Source organism: Thamnophis elegans, chromosome 12 (genome assembly GCF_009769535.1).
Source record: "Thamnophis elegans isolate rThaEle1 chromosome 12, rThaEle1.pri, whole genome shotgun sequence".
Lineage (NCBI taxonomy): Eukaryota > Metazoa > Chordata > Lepidosauria > Squamata > Colubridae > Thamnophis > Thamnophis elegans.
Window position 1 is genome coordinate 8,273,229 of NC_045552.1, and position 16,283 is coordinate 8,289,511.

Here is a 16,283-nt window from a genome sequence, read left to right on the forward strand (position 1 = left end):
CCTATCCCAGATGAGGGCGTTGCAATTTTTGTCTTACTCTCTCTAGGAGGCAGTGTTGCCTTCTCCAACTCAGCCAAAACCAGGAAGCACCGCCCTCTCTTCACCTGTTCAGAAAGTCTGTTAAATCCGGCCAACACTACTATGCATTTTTTCCCCAGTTCCTGGCTAGTTGGGGCAAAGAATGTGTTAGGTTGGAAAGAGTTAATCAACTGCACCGTCTGTCCCTTTCGTACTCCAACCACCACCTCTCCCTCCCAGATTTTTTTCTCCTTATACTGAGGATTTGAAGGGGGGGGGGCTCACTTTAGTGCCGGGGTTGGGGGGTGGGGAGAGGTCGAGTGGGGCTGTAAGAATTCATGGAAAGCTCAGACCATTTGGTAATCTTAACAGCATTTCTCAACCCTGCTCATTTTAAGCAGAGTGGACTTCAACTTCTGGGAGTTGAAGTCCACACCGCTTAAATTGACCAAGGTTGAAAAACCACCGATCTTAGAATTGAAGAACGGGCTCCATCTTCACATTTTTTAAAAAAGCCAGAAAGACACATCTTTTCCTGCTTTAAAAGCACCGTCGTTTTCCCCTGGTATCCACAAAGGGGATCTTGACTGGGTTCCAAGACAGAAACTGGGCCAGGCTCCAGGCCCGTGTCTTTTGATAACGGAGCGATTTGGCAGGTGTGTGGCCTCAGAACATAAGCAGCTTCCATGTGATAAAATGGTTTTTGGAAAAATAAGGCACATCTCAATCCAACGGCAGCCGTATCTTCCCCTACCTGCCACTGTATCCAAGCACTTCCCTGGCTGTAAGATCTATGGTGTAGTTTGCATTGTCCGTTGTCCTTGGCCGCAAAGCAAACTTTAGGGATTCTAACACACCCTCCATTCAGCAGCTCTCTAGAAGTCTTACCGGAGGCCAGCCAATCAGGTTGCATTGTGCGGTGCTCTGTTCCAAAAACTCCAATCGGAAATCTCAGTATCCCAAACATAATTGTCTAAATTTTGAGGAGGCAAAATAGATGCTTCTTAGAGGACTAAGGTTGCTGGTTCTTACCTAGGCGCGTGAGATTTCCAGCCAAGAGTGTTGAAGTTCACATCTCATACTGAGGGGATCCATCTGTCGGTTTCTAAGGAAGCTGAGAGAAGAAGGCGCAAAATCCATTTCAGGATCTCAGCATCCCATTTCAATGACTATCTAACCGCCTGGGTATCGTCTTCACACAAGTTCCATTTCAGTGACTATAACCAGTTGGGTGTCATCTTCACAAATTCCATTTTAGTGACCATAACCGCCTGGGTGTGATCTTCACAAGTTTCATTTTAACGGCTATAAACGGCTGGGTGTGATTTTCACAAGCTCCATTTCAACTTCCATTCCATAACCAACTGAGTGTCATCTTCACAAGTCCCTTCACCCAGATTAAGGCTGGGTGTTGTTGTGGCCCTCCAGCAGCCATCAGAGCTGGCAGCAGATTCAGACAGTGAGGAGGTTGGGGAGGAACATGGGCCAGTCCTGGAGTCTGGGGAAGGCTCTGATCAGGACTGTGTCAGAGACAGAGAGGGGGGGCAGAGCCCTATGCCAGTTATCAGCTGCCTTCAGAGTCAGACACCAGTGAGGCAGAAGAACAGCTGGAGCCTGTTCCCAGTGTGCGCATGCGCAGAGTTGCCAGACGAAGGAAACAGCTAAAGAAAGGAAACAGCTAAAGGGGTAAACTTGGGAGTAAAACCACAGGTGGCCCCTCCCAGAGGAAATAAAAGAGGAGCGAAAGGGGAGTGGAGTTTGCAGGAGAAAATTAGTTCGCTTCATTGGTTCGCGACTCTCTGAGACTCCTGGCCAAGTTCTGCAGATATCGGCCTGGCAGCTCTCCAAGCCAGAGAAGGTCTGTGACTGTAAATCCTCCCTTGAAAGACTTTGCTGGATGTGAACGAGCAGAATTCACAGTCAATGAATAAAAGGGTTTTTTGTGGGGACAAGGAGTTTCCTTCATGCTCTTGGGAAGCCTCGGTCAGAACAGGTGTGTTCTTCACCATTTCAGACTTGGGTAGCATTCCGCACAGTCCTGGCGCCAGGTCGCCCAGTTGGGGTAGAGGAAGTGCCTTCCCTGATACCGATAGGCTGCTTAGAACCGGGGGGAAAGAGAAACAACAGTGTCATTAGAAAACTGTTTGGAATGGAGATAGAAACCAGATTTCGTTCTTCTCTCAACAATTTGGGCTTCATTCGGGAAAAGAGGTGGAGGAAGGCTATCTCTGTGGAGAGGGGACCACTGTGTGATTACCAACCAAACCCCGAGAGCACCCGAGTATTGATACAAGCTTAGAGGCAAGGTCCGTTTTACTCAGGAAAAAAAAAAAGAGTAATTTTATGGGGAGCTGAAATTGTTTTTTGTAAAAGTTGCAATATTTCTCAGCAAGGTTTTTTTAAAATCCTTAGCGGAGTCATGCCAGGCCCTCAGATTTTGTAATTGGCTCAATGAACCAAGGCAAAACCAGTTGAAGTTAAAAGGCAGGCTTGTCGTTCAGAGGTGGCACGGGGGGAAAGAGGGAACAGAAAAGAAAGAAAGAAAGAAAGAAAGAAAGAAAGAAAGAAAGAAAGAAAGAAAGAAGAAGACGTAGTGTGTGAGTAATGATGGAAGGGTAAAGCAGCACAAAGGACCCATCGCATTTGAAACAACATCAGCTCCAACAGCAATCCATTTAAGGCAATAGTGGGGCACTGCAAAACCAGGGGTGAAATTCAGAAGGTTCTGACCAGTTCTGGAGACCCGGTAGCGGAAAATTTGTGTAATTCAGAGAACTGGTAAATATCACCTCTGGCTGGCTCCAGAGTGGGGAGGGAATGGGGATTTTGCAGTATCCTTTTCCTGCCACGCCCACCAAGCCAGGCCCAGTAATTTTTTTAAAAAAATGAATTTCACTACTGTGCAAAAACCCCGTCCTCTTTACCAGGCATGATATCAAAATCTGTCTCCCAGAAAAAAAATATTTCAGAAGATATTATTATACCAACCCTTGGTATGCAGCGCTTGGTTTCTCCGTTTAGGAGAGTGTTTGAAATTAATTTGCCTACAGAATAAATGAGAAATAGGGGAATAGTATTTGGAGAATGAAATGGAAGGGAAATTCCCCATTAAAGTCTATGTTGGTCAGAGAGCCTGGCAGGACACCAGAGAATCTGAATAGGAAATGCTCTTCTTTCAACCGCATCTACTGTGTTTCTTCGAAAATAAGACCCTCTTTTTTTTCTGCCGCCAAAAAAGGCACCAGGTCTTATTTTCGGGGGGATGTCGTCCACTGACTCACCTCACTTGCGTGAGTCTCTCCCGGCTTCCTTTTCGCTGTAAGAGGCTTTCGGGAACTTCTTTGGCTTTGGATAATTGCAGCCTCGCCTCGCACACATTGGCCCACTTCTTCTGCAGCCGGCAAGGGTTTCCCGAAGGCCTCTGCAGCCGATAACAGAACTCTGGATTGATCCGGAGAGCTCTTATTGGCTACAGAGGCTTTCGGGATAGCCTTGCCAGCTGCAGAAGAAATGGGCCGAGGTGTGCAGGGCCTGGCTGCAACTATCCGAAGGTAAGTAGCTCCATACTCCCCATCCTCACACTAGCTTAATTTTTACCCGTGCGCCCTGGAGCAGGGGTGAAATCATCCCGGTTTAGCCTGGTTCGGCGGAACCGGTAAAAACAATTGTCCCTAGTTCTGCGAACCGGTAGTAAAAAAAAAAAAAGCTTCCGACGATCGTGTGGCTCACAGCTGATCCACGCGATCAACGGAACCTTTTCTTCCACTTTTAAAAGCATTTTTTCCTGCCTATTCACCCAAACTGGCGGGGAAAAAATACTTTAAAATGTGAAAAAAAAGTTGGCCATGCCCACCCAATCACATGACCCCACACACACACCAAGCCACACCCACAGAACCGGTGGTTGAAAATTTAGATTTCACCACTGCTCTGGAGTGGGTGGGGTCTTAATTAGGGCTTTTTTGGGGGGTAGGGCTTATGTTGGGTGCATGGGTAAAAATCAAGCTAGGACTTACTTTCTGAGTAGGTTGTATTTTCGGGGAAATGCAGTAGCTATTATCCATAGCAAGATATTTATTACACGACCTACCAAGATGGTTGTGCTGAGATATCTGTGTAGATGTTCCTCATAGGTGATGGCATAGATGTCTGACTCTCCTGATGACCATCGAGGATTATCCCAAGAGTCTCTTGGCTCAACTTTCCTCCCATTTGGGAACTAAAGCCAAGTTGAAAGAAAACATGGGGACAGGCATCAAGAGACTTTTAATATCAATGCATCCAAGTCACTCTGCACCTAGAAGGTTGGATTGACTTGCAATGGGTGGAAACTAATCAAAGAGAGAAGCAGCCTAGAACTAAGGAGAAATTTCCTGAGAGTGAGAATGATTATCGGTGGAACAACTTGCCCCCAGAGGTTGTGGGGGCTTCAACACTGGAGGTTTTAAAGAAGAGATTGGACAACCATTTGTCTGAAATGGTGTAGGGTTTCCTGCCTAAGCAGGGGGTTGGACTTTCAACTCTGTTATTCTATCCTATTCCTTAATAACCGTGGCAAAAAAAGGGGGCAATGTGATTGAGTTGGTCACAGGATGAGCCAGTTCATGACTGTCACAACAACTGAAACTGTGGCTCAACTACAGATGTAATTCACAATTATAATCACTCCTGTCTTTGCTCTACCTGCTTCTTATTCAAGTGTAAATTAAAACGTTGATTGCAGGGATGGTGGCGACATTTTGTTCTGCTACAGCAGAAGCGTCCCAGATGCAGAGCTCTGTCGGGCTGCTGGGGGGCTCTCACCCTTCGAGCCCCAGAATTGCTCCTGGGGGTCTAGGGGAGCTCTACCCTTGCCTGGCTGCTCACCTCTCCCTCTTTTTCCAAGGGGAGAGTTTTCAACTCTGATTTATGCTGTTCTAGCAGCTTTGACGCAATCAAGGGGCTGGTGTTCTCACAGGAGCGTCCTTCAACGCCTACGGTGCCACCGGAAGTCTCTACTACAGACGTAATTCGAGGACTACCTGTACAAGAAGTTCTTTTCCCTTTCTTTCCCGGGCAAACAAACATTCCCTACAATCTCTGTGCTCAGAGAGTCAATTCTACTTGACTGCTTTGATCAACAACCCGTTTCTGCCGAGAAGACTGAGCCGTTATAAATGGGCATTTCCCAGTGAGTTTCACAGAGCAACAATCTGCCGTTTTTATCAGATTGCCCCCGGTCTCTCATTATGCTCCCATCGCTTTTGGTCTCACCTGGCGTGACAGATAGTGGTGCTGGTTCTCTGGTGGCGTGGGTGGAGCTTTCTTCTTTGCTGCAAGGGGTAAAGGCAGACAAAACATCGCTTTGACTTGGCCATGAGAACAAGTTGTTTCCTCATTCAACGTTCTCAGTATTTTGGGCACTGGGAATTAGAACTCTTGACTTACCCAGTTTCCCTGAAAAAAACAGCCGCGCGAGCGATATCGGGTGTACCTAGATACACCCATGTTACACCTATCCTCCGCGAGCTGCACTGGCTTCCTATCGGTCTCCGAACATGCTTCAAGGTGCTGGTTAACACCTTTAAAGCCCTACATGGCCTAGGACCCGGATATCTGAGAGACTGCCTCCTGCCACATAATTCCCAACGGCCGATAAGATCTCACAGGTTGGGCCTTCTCCGGGTGCTGTCGACCGGGCAATGCCGGCTGGCGACCCCTCGGGGGAGGGCCTTCTCTGTAGCTGCTCCGGCCCTGTGGAACGATCTACCCGCAGAGATCCGGACCCTTACCACTCTCCCGGCCTTCTGAAAAGCCACTAAAACCTGGCTATTCTGGCAGGCCTGGGGCTGTTGACCTCATGAACGAGGTCCAGCCCCACCTAGATTGAGTGTATGGTGTGTTGTTATTAAATTTATATTTCTTTTTCCCTATTTTTTAACTTTTTATCTTTTTAGTCTTGTATTTTGTAAGTCGCCCGGAGTCCTACGGGATTGGGCAGCATATAAATTTATTAAATTACAATTACAATTACAATAAGATCTCCCCGGAAAATAAGCCCAATCGGGCTTTTGAGCATATGAACTAAAATAAGCCCTTCCCCAAAAATAAGCCTCCCCCTGAAAATATTGCAACACAGTAGCACAGAATGATGTCAAGGTGGCCACGCCCACCCTGGACACACCCACCCAGGCCATGCCCCCCTGTTACTCCACCCCCAAGGTCAAACAAAACCGTGATGTGGCTCTCAATGAAATTGAGTTTGACACCCCTGACATAGAAGAGATGATAATGGCCAATGGTTTCCTGACTGATTGAGCTCAGATTATCAGTGAATTCAGCTTTATTTCTGACTGGCCTCCTCCTGCCCCACTCACCTCTCCGAAGGCAGACCAGCCAGATCACCAAGAAGAGGAGCGCAACGATCAGGAGCACCCCAAAAATGCAGCCAATCACAATCCCAGCAATGGCCCCGCCACTCAGATATGAATCTGAAAAGTAGAGGAAGCAAGAGGACCCAGATTTGAGCTCATGCGGAGTTCTAAGCTCTGTTATTTGGTAATAGCTTCTAAATTTCATATTCATTGTGCAAGATTGAATCCAACTCAATTCATGCTTCCTTTTTTAATTTTGAACTCCAATGTGGAACTAGTTAGGGCCACCGTTCCAAGAATCAGTCGACTCAGAAATATTTCAGATCCAGCGATCCGTCCATGTAATGCTTCCTCGAAATCCTAAATCAATGTTTCTCAATCTCAGCAATTTTAAGCTGTCTGGTCTTCAACACCCAGAATTCCCTGCTCAGCATGTTGGCTGGGGAATTCTGGAGGTTGAAGTCCACATGTCTTAAAATTATGCAGATTAAAAAAAAACACTGTGCTAGATTTTCCAAACACTCTGCATTGTGTTAAAAGTAGAAATAGCCAGATTTGGGTGGGTGGTTTAAGACAGGAGGTTTGTTCCACTAAGAGCTTCTTTTTATCAGATGACTTGGGACATTGTTCTATCCCCAAATTTCATGCTAAAAGTGAAGTTAGATTCTGAGCTTTTAAATCTATAGCTAGTTTCATAAGAGGTCAGAATCCCGGTAAGTTATTTTTTCCTAAAGATTTTTTGGCAGCATGGAGAAATACAGAGCTCCTTCAATCGTACTTTGATGATTACTGTAAAAGAGTTTAAAGTACACAGCAAGCATTGTCCTTATACTGAATTGGCTTTATTGGATTTTAACAACATCATAATGAATCAAAGCTGCGGATTTGTTCAATACTTATCAGAGTTTGCTGAGTTTACTAATGTGACCACAAAACTGAAATTGCCATTGCTCTCAGTGATGTCATCACATCGAGAAATATATCTTATACACACACACACACACACACACATACAGAGAGAGGGGGGGGGAGAGGGAGAGAGAAAAAGATAGAGATAGATGATAGATAGATAGATAGATAGATAGATAGATAGATAGATAGATAGATAGAGTCAGAGAGATAGATAGAGATAGAGATATATAGATATAGATATAGATATAGATAGATAGATAGATAGATAGATAGATAGATAGATAGATAGATAGATAGATAGATAGAGATAGAGATAGAGATAGAGATAGATAGATAGATAGATAGATAGATAGAGAGAGAGAGATAGAAATAGTGATAGAGATAGAGATAGATAGAGATAAATAGATAGAGATAAAGATGATAGATAGATAGATATAGAGATAGATAGACAGATAGCGAGAGAGAGAGAGAGAGAGAGGGATAGATAGATATAGAGATAGATAGATAGATAGAGAGAGAGAGAGAGAGAGAGAGAGAGAGATGGATAGATAGATAGATGATAGATAGATAGATAGATAGATAGATAGATAGATAGATAGATAGATAGATAGATAGATAGATACATACATACATACATACATACATACATACATACATACATACATACATACATACATACAACCTGGGATCATCCTTGGAACCCTGACAGTCTCTCCCCAAAAGACAAGTTGTTCTTCTTAAATATTATCAGCTTTTGAAGTTTTAAGGCATAAGAGCTTCCAACAGAGTCTTTTGTTTTTGTTAATCCAAGTCATTAGTGTTGGTTTGCATGTGTGAAGATAGGATAGTATCTACATATTGTGGTTTGGTAATATATTCCCGAAACCACCTGCAAACCCTGCAGCTACTAAATCTGAGCACCTACCTGGGTGGAGGGTGTGAATCTGAGTGGCGTTCCCAGCTTGGGATCCCAGATGAGGCACTATCCGGAAAGCATAAGTTGTTTGGGGCTGCAGTCCTACAACAGTTGTGGATCGGTTGGCAGCTCCTAATACTTCCACTGTACTCCATTCCTCAGCAGAACGGTGTTGTTTCGGACCTCGCATCTGAATCACAAAACTGGTCACCACTGATCCATTCGGGACCGTCCAAGCCAGAGTGGCAGTGCCTGGATGGGGTCCACTTGACAAAGTCCAGTCAGAGATCGAGGGGCCTGCCAAGAGAAGCAAACTCCCTCTTTGTTTGTTTTTACATAAATATGAAATGCAAGCAATCAGACCCTCCCCAAGTTAAAACCTATGGTGTGTTGGCTTACAAACGCATGACGAGAGCATGATGTAATGGCACGCGGGAATGACCTTGGGAGAAGGATGAAGAAATTTTGCCAAGGGAACAGTCCAAGGGTCGGCAACCTTAAACATTCAAAGAGCCACAAAGGTCCTAACCAGAAGCCCCCCGTTCAATTCTGAAGCCGACCGAAAGTCTGGTTCCCCCAGCATAGAGTCTCCTCCTAGCGCGGCATCCTTTTTCTTCTACCTGTCCTAACCGAAAGCTCCATCAATTGTGGAACTGACCAGCGACAGGGAGCTGCAGCAGAGGAACGAAAGAGCCACATGCGGCTCCAGAGCCACATGCGGCTCCAGAGCCACATGCGGCTCCAGAGCCACAGGTTGCTGACACCTGGAACAGTTGGATAAGAGGCAGCACAGCCCACAGCTGCATAGCGTAAGGAGAAAGAGCTTAGGAAGGACACACATACCCTAAATTACTGGACTGCAAGGGTGATGTTGGGAGAACTGTACTTTCAGAATTGCAAGATTCTGTTAATGCAGCTTTATAGTAAAATAGAATTAACTTACATTTCCTGCCTGGTTTACCTGGGAAGGACTGACATCCAGTGTGACAGTTTATAAACGTATTAATTAATAACATACTAGTGAATGTGTTGGAATCAGAGAGATCCAAGCTCAAATTCTCATTAGATAAGTTTACACCTATCTCTAGTTCTCAGCTCTGCTCAGTTTGCAAGTGAATTGTGAGGACACCCTCCTTCTGCTCCGTGCTGAGCTTCCCGACGAGAAGACTGAAGAAGACTCCTAATTGGCAACCTTACTTCTTAATTCATACTCTCTCTCATTACACCCATATACACCTTCTAATTTTAGACGCGTCTCAAGAATTAAACATTATGGCTATGGCTTTTCTTTTTTTCAAAGTACCCCTTCCTACCCTGTAATCAGTCGTGGGTTTCAAAAAATTTTAGAACCTCTTCTGTAGGTGTGGCCTGCTTTGTGGGAGTGGCTTGGCAGTCATGTGACCGAGTGGGAGTGGCTTGCCAGCCATGTGACCAGGTGGAAGTGGCTTGCCAGCCATGTGACTGGGTGGGCGTGGCCAACTTGTAAAATGTGGTGAAACTCACTTAACAACGCTCTTGTTTAGCAACCAAAATGTTGGCTCAGAAACTCTGGCATTTGAAGCACACAAGTCTTAAAGCTGTCAAGTTACAAGACCCTTGCACCCCAAACCCTTTAGAAAAATAAAACCCCAGGGGTGTTCACACTCGACAGCTTTAAGACTTGTGGACTTCAACTCCCAGAATTCCTCCTGTTGCTCTTCATCTTGATGATGTGCGGATGGGTGGGGGTAGGGAACTGGAACTGGTTCTAAACGGCACTGTAGATTTGTGGAACCTCTTCTATAGAAGAGCTTAGAACTGGCAGGAACCCACCCCTGCCTGTAATCCTGTTTACAGGATTAATCTGGTTTACAGTAGAGAGCAGAGAGTTTAAGACTGTGGTCTTATCCAAAAACCAGATATTTGATGAGAAAGAGAGGACCTACAGTTTGACATCAACTAAACTGATGTTCCGAATAAGTGCAAGTAAACTTAATTTAGCAACCGTTCAAAGTTACAACATCACTGGAAAAAAGTGATGACTGCTCCTCGCGCTTATGACTATCATAGCAACCCCCTGGTCACGTGATCAAAATTGGCAACTGGGTGTACTTATGACAGTTTCAGCATTCCCTGGGGTCGTGCAATCACCGTTTGTAACTTTCCCAGCCATCTTCTGACAAATACAGTCTTAATGGGAGATGTCTGAATGAGTCCCTTAACAACAGAAGTGATTTGCTTAACAACTGAGGCAAAAAAAAAAACCCCACAACGGTTGCAAAATCTGGTGCGATTCGCTTAACAACTGCCTTAGCTTGGAAACAGAAATTCAAACACAACCTGTTCTAATATAACTTGTCTAGCATTGTCTCTCCTTGCATGGGGATAGCTCACCAATAATAGTGAGGTTAGATCCCCGTGATCCCAGTGGATTGGAGCAGATGGTGCTGTAATCTCCCAGATCCTGGGGAGCAGTGAAATTCCAGATGGTGAGATGCATTTTATCAGGACTGAGCTGGTAATGGCTTCCGGCAGGAATCAGGGACTGCTTATCTTTAAACCATTCAATTTCCACAGGATTGAAGGTGCCTTGGCAATGCAGCTGCATAGTCACCAGTCCTCTGGGGTCACTGGATGCCTGGAATGACAATGTAACCCCTGAGGGGGCTTCTGGAGAAGGGGAAGACACAGATGAGAAACAAAGTCAGAATTGGGACCGTTATGAGTTAAACATTACACCAGCACCTAGCTCAGATTTGAAGACCAGGAATGGGATCAGTTTTGGTATTCAGCAGGTTCTGACCAGTTCTGGAGAACCGTTAGGGGAAATTTTGAGTAGTTCGGGGAACCAGTAAATACTACCTCTGGCTGGCCCCGCCCTCATCTATTCTCTGCCACCCGAGTCCCAGCTGATAGGGAGAGAATTGAGATTTTACAGTATCCTTCCCCTGCCACGCCCAGCAAGCCATGCCACGCCCACCAAGTGACACCCACAGAACCAGTAGTGAACAATTTTGAATCCCACCACTAAATGGGATGCTTGTTTTGTTCTATGGGATGGTTCATTTCAAGGATTTTTCTATTTTACGATTGCCCTTGCCTCTTTTGTTTTTATTTTCTTCCAAGGTTTTCCAGGCCAACAAATAAGGGAATTAGTCCCACTGATCTTCAGAACTGCAACTTTTTGAATTAAATCAGGATGAAGAACTAATTACTTCATAACTTCATAATAACCTCCATTTTCCTCAGATCAGGGGCTCACTTATTTTTTATTTATTTATCTGCCTGTTTCTGTCGTCTGTCTGTCTGTCTACCTACCTACCTACCTACCTACCTACCTACCTACCTACCTACCTACCTAGCTAGCTAGCTAGCTAGCTATCATCTATCTATCTTTCTATCTATCATCTATCTCTATCAATCTATCATCTATCTATCATCTATCTATCTATCTATCTATCTATCTATCTATCTATCATCTATCTATCTATCTATCTATCTATCTATCTATCTATCTATCTATCTATCTATCTATCTATCTATCATCTATCCCCATCCATCCATCCATGGTGGCCCAGTGATTAGAATGCAGTTTTGCAGGCGAATTCTGCTCATTGCCAGCAGTTCGATCCTGACCGGCTCAAAGTTAACTCAGCCTTCCATCCTTCCGAGGTGGGTAAAAATGAGGAGCCAGATTGTTGGGGGCAATAGGCTGACTCTGTAAACCAGTTAGAGAAGGCTGTAAGGCACTGTAAAGCGGTATACAAGTCTAAGTGCTATTGCTGTTGGTATATTGGCTGTCCATCTTACCTTATGTGTAAGATTGTGGGTGGCTTTACAATCATAAAAAAATACATTAAAACTTGAAGAAATAAAGAGCTGAGGTGGCGCAGTGGTTAGAGTGCAGTACTGTTGGCTACTTCAGCTGACTGCTAGCTGCAGTTCGGCAGTTCAAATCTCACCAGGTTCCAGGTTGACTCATCCTTCCATCCTTCCAAGGGGGCTAAAATGAGGACCCAGATTGTTGGGGGCAATATGCTGACTCTGTAAACCGCTTAGAGAGGGCTGTAAAAGCACCGTAAAGCGGTATGTAAGTCTAAGTGCTAGTGCTAAATTAAAACCAAGGATTAAAAATTAAAATTAAAGGGCATGTGAGGAGGCCAGGGGTGGAATGGGGGAAGGTGGCATCTGTCATAATTTGATCAACCCTCTCCACTGTATTGTTCCCCCATTGGGGCCTGGCCAGCTGGCAGAATCAGGTCTTTAGGCCCTTATGAAAGGATTAGGAGGGTTCGTATCCAACCTCACATTGGTGAGGTTCAACTGGGTGAAATAATTGTTAATTAAGCACCTTTGCTAACCCATCATCCCAATCCCATCACCTGCCCTTTTAGACAGGACACATCAGATCAGTGGTTTTCTTCAGCTCACCTGGAAGCAAGGTGCAGTTAGCTTGCCCAGTTATATGGCGACCCAAACAAGTAACTTTGGTGCCACTGATCCCAGCAGGGAAAGGGGGGACCAGCAAGCTCTGCAATTTAGAGGCACCGATTTCCGTCTTGCTCACAGGGAGTCCCTGGAAAGTGAGATTAGGAGCAGGCGACCCTCCGGTCCAGGAGCAGGTGAAAAGTAAGGCGGAATCATTTTGCACCGATGTCATGGAACAAAGAGGGGATCCCCAAGGAGCTTCTGGAGAGGAGTAACAAAAAAAGAGAGAGAGAGAGAGAGAGAGAGAGAAGGGGATGAGTATTCATTCGTGCACTTATTTGGACTCAGAATAGCATTGGGGGGAAAACGAGGCAAACCAGGTAGGCAAAATGCTAGAGCTTGATATACTTGTATGAACCATTTCTGTCATGTTGAGCATCAGGTGTGGCGTGACTGAGGGAAAAGGGGCTGGCGCAACTTTTAGCAAGGGGTTCTCTGCCCGGTTGCTGGGTGGGTGTGGCCATGGTGGGCATGGACTAGTCGACTTCCTGCACCACAGCAGGGGGAGGTGGGCGTTTTTGCCCTCCCCGGGCCCCGGAGACTCTCCTCGAGCCTCCGAGAGGGTGAAAATGGCCTCCCCAAGCTCCGGAGGCTGGAAACAGACACACCTGTTTCCAGCCTTCCTAAATTTCCGGTAGGCCTATTTTTTTGCCCTCCCCAAGCCTCCCTGCGCGACCTGCACTTCCCTGCATCCAAAACGGGCCGCATGGGGACTCCTGGGAGGGGTGGGGTGGGCGGGGCCATCCAGGAGTGGGATTTTGGGGTTCTCCAAATCGCACAGAATCTTAGCTAGAGGTTCTCCCGAACCCCTGCGAACTCCCAGCAGCCCACCCCTTGCGTTGAGCAATTCTTAGGAAGACCGCTTAATTTTTCCAAAATGCTGGCAGGATGAACTCTTGCTATAAAATATTTGGGGGGCTGCTGCCTAACCTGCTGTAATCTTTCCCTATAAAGCAGCCTTCCGTAAGTTGGATTGCGGAAGGCAAGCAAAGAGGGTTGGGGAGGGTGTTTAAAATCACTGTGTATATAATGGAAGAAAAAAAAAACACACCACACATTTGATTTGCAGATGATCGTGAGAATAATCTTAGATTATTGAGCAAGGAGGATGCCTTCCAGGTAGCTTCTCCTCGCTGTATTTTGAGAATCTTCTCTACCTACGATACCCCAAGGGGAAAAATAGCAGAATGACCCTCCATTTTCTTTAATCTTCCAGAAGTGGGGAAAACGTTTTAGCGACTAAAGAAGCCAATGAGTGGTTCCCTCTGCACAAGAGGTGGGTTCCTACCAGTTCGCACCTATTCGGTAGAACCGGTTGGTCAAATCTACCGAACGGGTTAGAAGAGGTTCCACCAGTGGACCCAGAAAGCAGGCCACACCTACAGAAGAGGTTCCAAAATTTTTTTGAAACCCCCCACTGGTCCTTGGATATGATTATTCTACACTATTATGCTATATTTATAAAACTCAGTGCCTCTGTGAAAGGTAAGGATGACTACTGCGTTTGTGGTGCAATCAGAACATTGCATGTGTTGAAGTTGTTTTAACGCAAACCAAAGATGCCTTTTAAAAAACAAGTTTACATCATATTCTTATGCATGCCAGTGCTGTATGTGAGGTAATTTAAGGTGGTTCTGACAAGTGTCGTCGGCATCTTCATATCTGGTCACATGGGCGGCAAGCCACTCCCACAAAGGAGGCCACACCCACAGAGTAGGTTCAAACAATTTTTGAAACCCACCATTGCTCTGCACTTCCTTATTTCAGCCAGAATATTATATTATGGGGGGCCGGGGAGGGAGGTAGAAGGTGGGGAATTTCCACTTCCCCTTAAAACAACCAAAAACATAACCACAACATATCCTGACTCATGACATGTATACATGGGCAGATACATACATCTAGGGCAAACTGTCCTATGAGCTATTTTTCTCTTGATGTTTTCCATCTCTCTTCCTTTCCATGGACCACCACATGCCTTACTTTTAAAAACCAGTTCCAAGAATTGATTAGAGGGGCAGGTTTTATTAGGACTCTGCACATCACACAACCTATGTTGGGTTCCATGGGTTGGAGTGAAGGTTGTGGTGTTCAAACAGTGGTGGGATTTAAATAATTTAACAAGCAGTTCTCTGCCCTAATGACCAGCTGGGTAGGCGTGGCTCGATGGCCATGTGACTGGGTGGGCGCGGTCAACTCAACGCCACTCACGTCGATGGGCGCTTCACCTTAACTGTTACAATGTGATGAAGGTTAACCGGAGAGGCAGTTTCTGAAAGGAGGGCAGTAAAGATTAGGCTAGAAACAACACCAGAATTTTTCCTTCCTGCCTTCCTTACAGGATTAGCCCTGTAAAGTGGGGAAAAAACAAAAGGAGATTTCTTCCAACAACCGGTTCTCTGAACTGCTTAGAAAGATAACAACCGGTTCTCCCGAATAGGTGCGAACCGGCTGAATCCCACCACTGTGTTCAAAGATGGAAGACAGAGCAAGACGCAAAACCTGAGTTAACCAAGAAGGACCATGGAAGGCAGTTGATCTGGAATTCTTCACAATCTCAGGTGCAGATTGAGATGAACAGCTAAGCTGGTTCATTTCTCGAAACTCACACTTTCGTTCCCGTAACTCAATTGCCACTTAACTTTCCTCTTCCCAGAACTCACTGTTACTCGCAGTCAGCATTTCCAATCTTTCCTACCAGTCCAACCAACTCAACGTCTCTCAGAAAAGTGCAGGGACATTATTCTTAACAACGTGCCGCATTTATGTTCCCAAAGCTCATCCGCAATCACCCCAACTCAGAACCCATTTCAAGGTGGTGATTTATAGGAGTGTCATTCTGAGTTCTGGGATATTTTTTTCTGTTCCAATGGCAGCAGTATATAGTGCAGCTCAGCTGGATCAGAAGAGGGATAAAAATCCATGGAAACAGTCGCTATGAATTTGGATCAACCCAGCTCGCAACGCTGGGCTTCATTTCCATGTGTCTTTGTCGTGGTGGCACAGTGGTGTAGTACTGCAGGCTACTTCTGCTGACTGCCGGCTGCCTGCAATTTGGCAGTTCGAATCTCACCAGGCTCAAGGTTGACTCCGGTCTTCCATCCTTCCGAGGTGGGGGGGGAATGAGGAGCCAGATTGTTGGACAATAAAACTGACTCTGCAAACTGCTTAGAGAGGGCTGTAAGTGGTATATAAGATAAGTTTATAAGTGGTATAAAGATGGCAGAGAGATGAAAGTAAACAATTGTATCTCTTGTTTCTTTGACTCCAGGCAAACTTCCTCCTTAGTCATCGTAACTAGATGATGACTAAGGAGAGATGACGACATCCTTCAATAGGTTTTTCGATATACAGCTTAGTGGGACTCATTTACCTTCGATATCGGTTCCCAAAAGTGAATGCACGACCTCGTGACAAGCAAAGCCAAGGGGGAATCCAGATTCACTTAACAGCTGTGTTACTAACCTAACAACCGCGCAGTGGTTAGGGTGCAGCACTGCAGGCCACTTCAGCTGACTGTTATCTGCAGTTCAGCGGTTCAAATCTCACCGGCTCAAGGTTGACTCAGCCTTCCATCCTTCCGAGATGGGTGAAATGAGGACCCAGACTGTGGGGGC

At 45.6% G+C, this 16,283-nt stretch overlaps 1 protein-coding gene across 2 annotated transcripts in view; it reads right to left on the minus strand.

Annotated features, from left to right (window-relative positions):
- Positions 1-1,956: 1,956 nt before the first annotated feature.
- Positions 1,957-16,283, minus strand: part of VSIG10L (V-set and immunoglobulin domain containing 10 like) — a 28,360-nt gene continuing 14,033 nt past the window's right edge. The window contains exons 5-11 of one of the 2 annotated variants that reach the window (XM_032228609.1): positions 12,610-12,867; positions 10,573-10,848; positions 8,209-8,496; positions 6,375-6,488; positions 5,272-5,330; positions 4,109-4,237; positions 1,957-2,112 (exon numbers count right to left, since the gene is read on the minus strand). In XM_032228609.1, the coding sequence (XP_032084500.1) occupies positions 2,029-2,112; positions 4,109-4,237; positions 5,272-5,330; positions 6,375-6,488; positions 8,209-8,496; positions 10,573-10,848; positions 12,610-12,867 (1,208 nt within the window). In that variant the 3' untranslated portion in view covers positions 1,957-2,028. Of the gene's footprint in view, positions 2,116-4,108; positions 4,238-5,271; positions 5,331-6,374; positions 6,489-8,208; positions 8,497-10,572; positions 10,849-12,609; positions 12,868-16,283 lie in introns of both variants that reach the window. The other variant, XM_032228608.1, reaches the window with a different exon arrangement.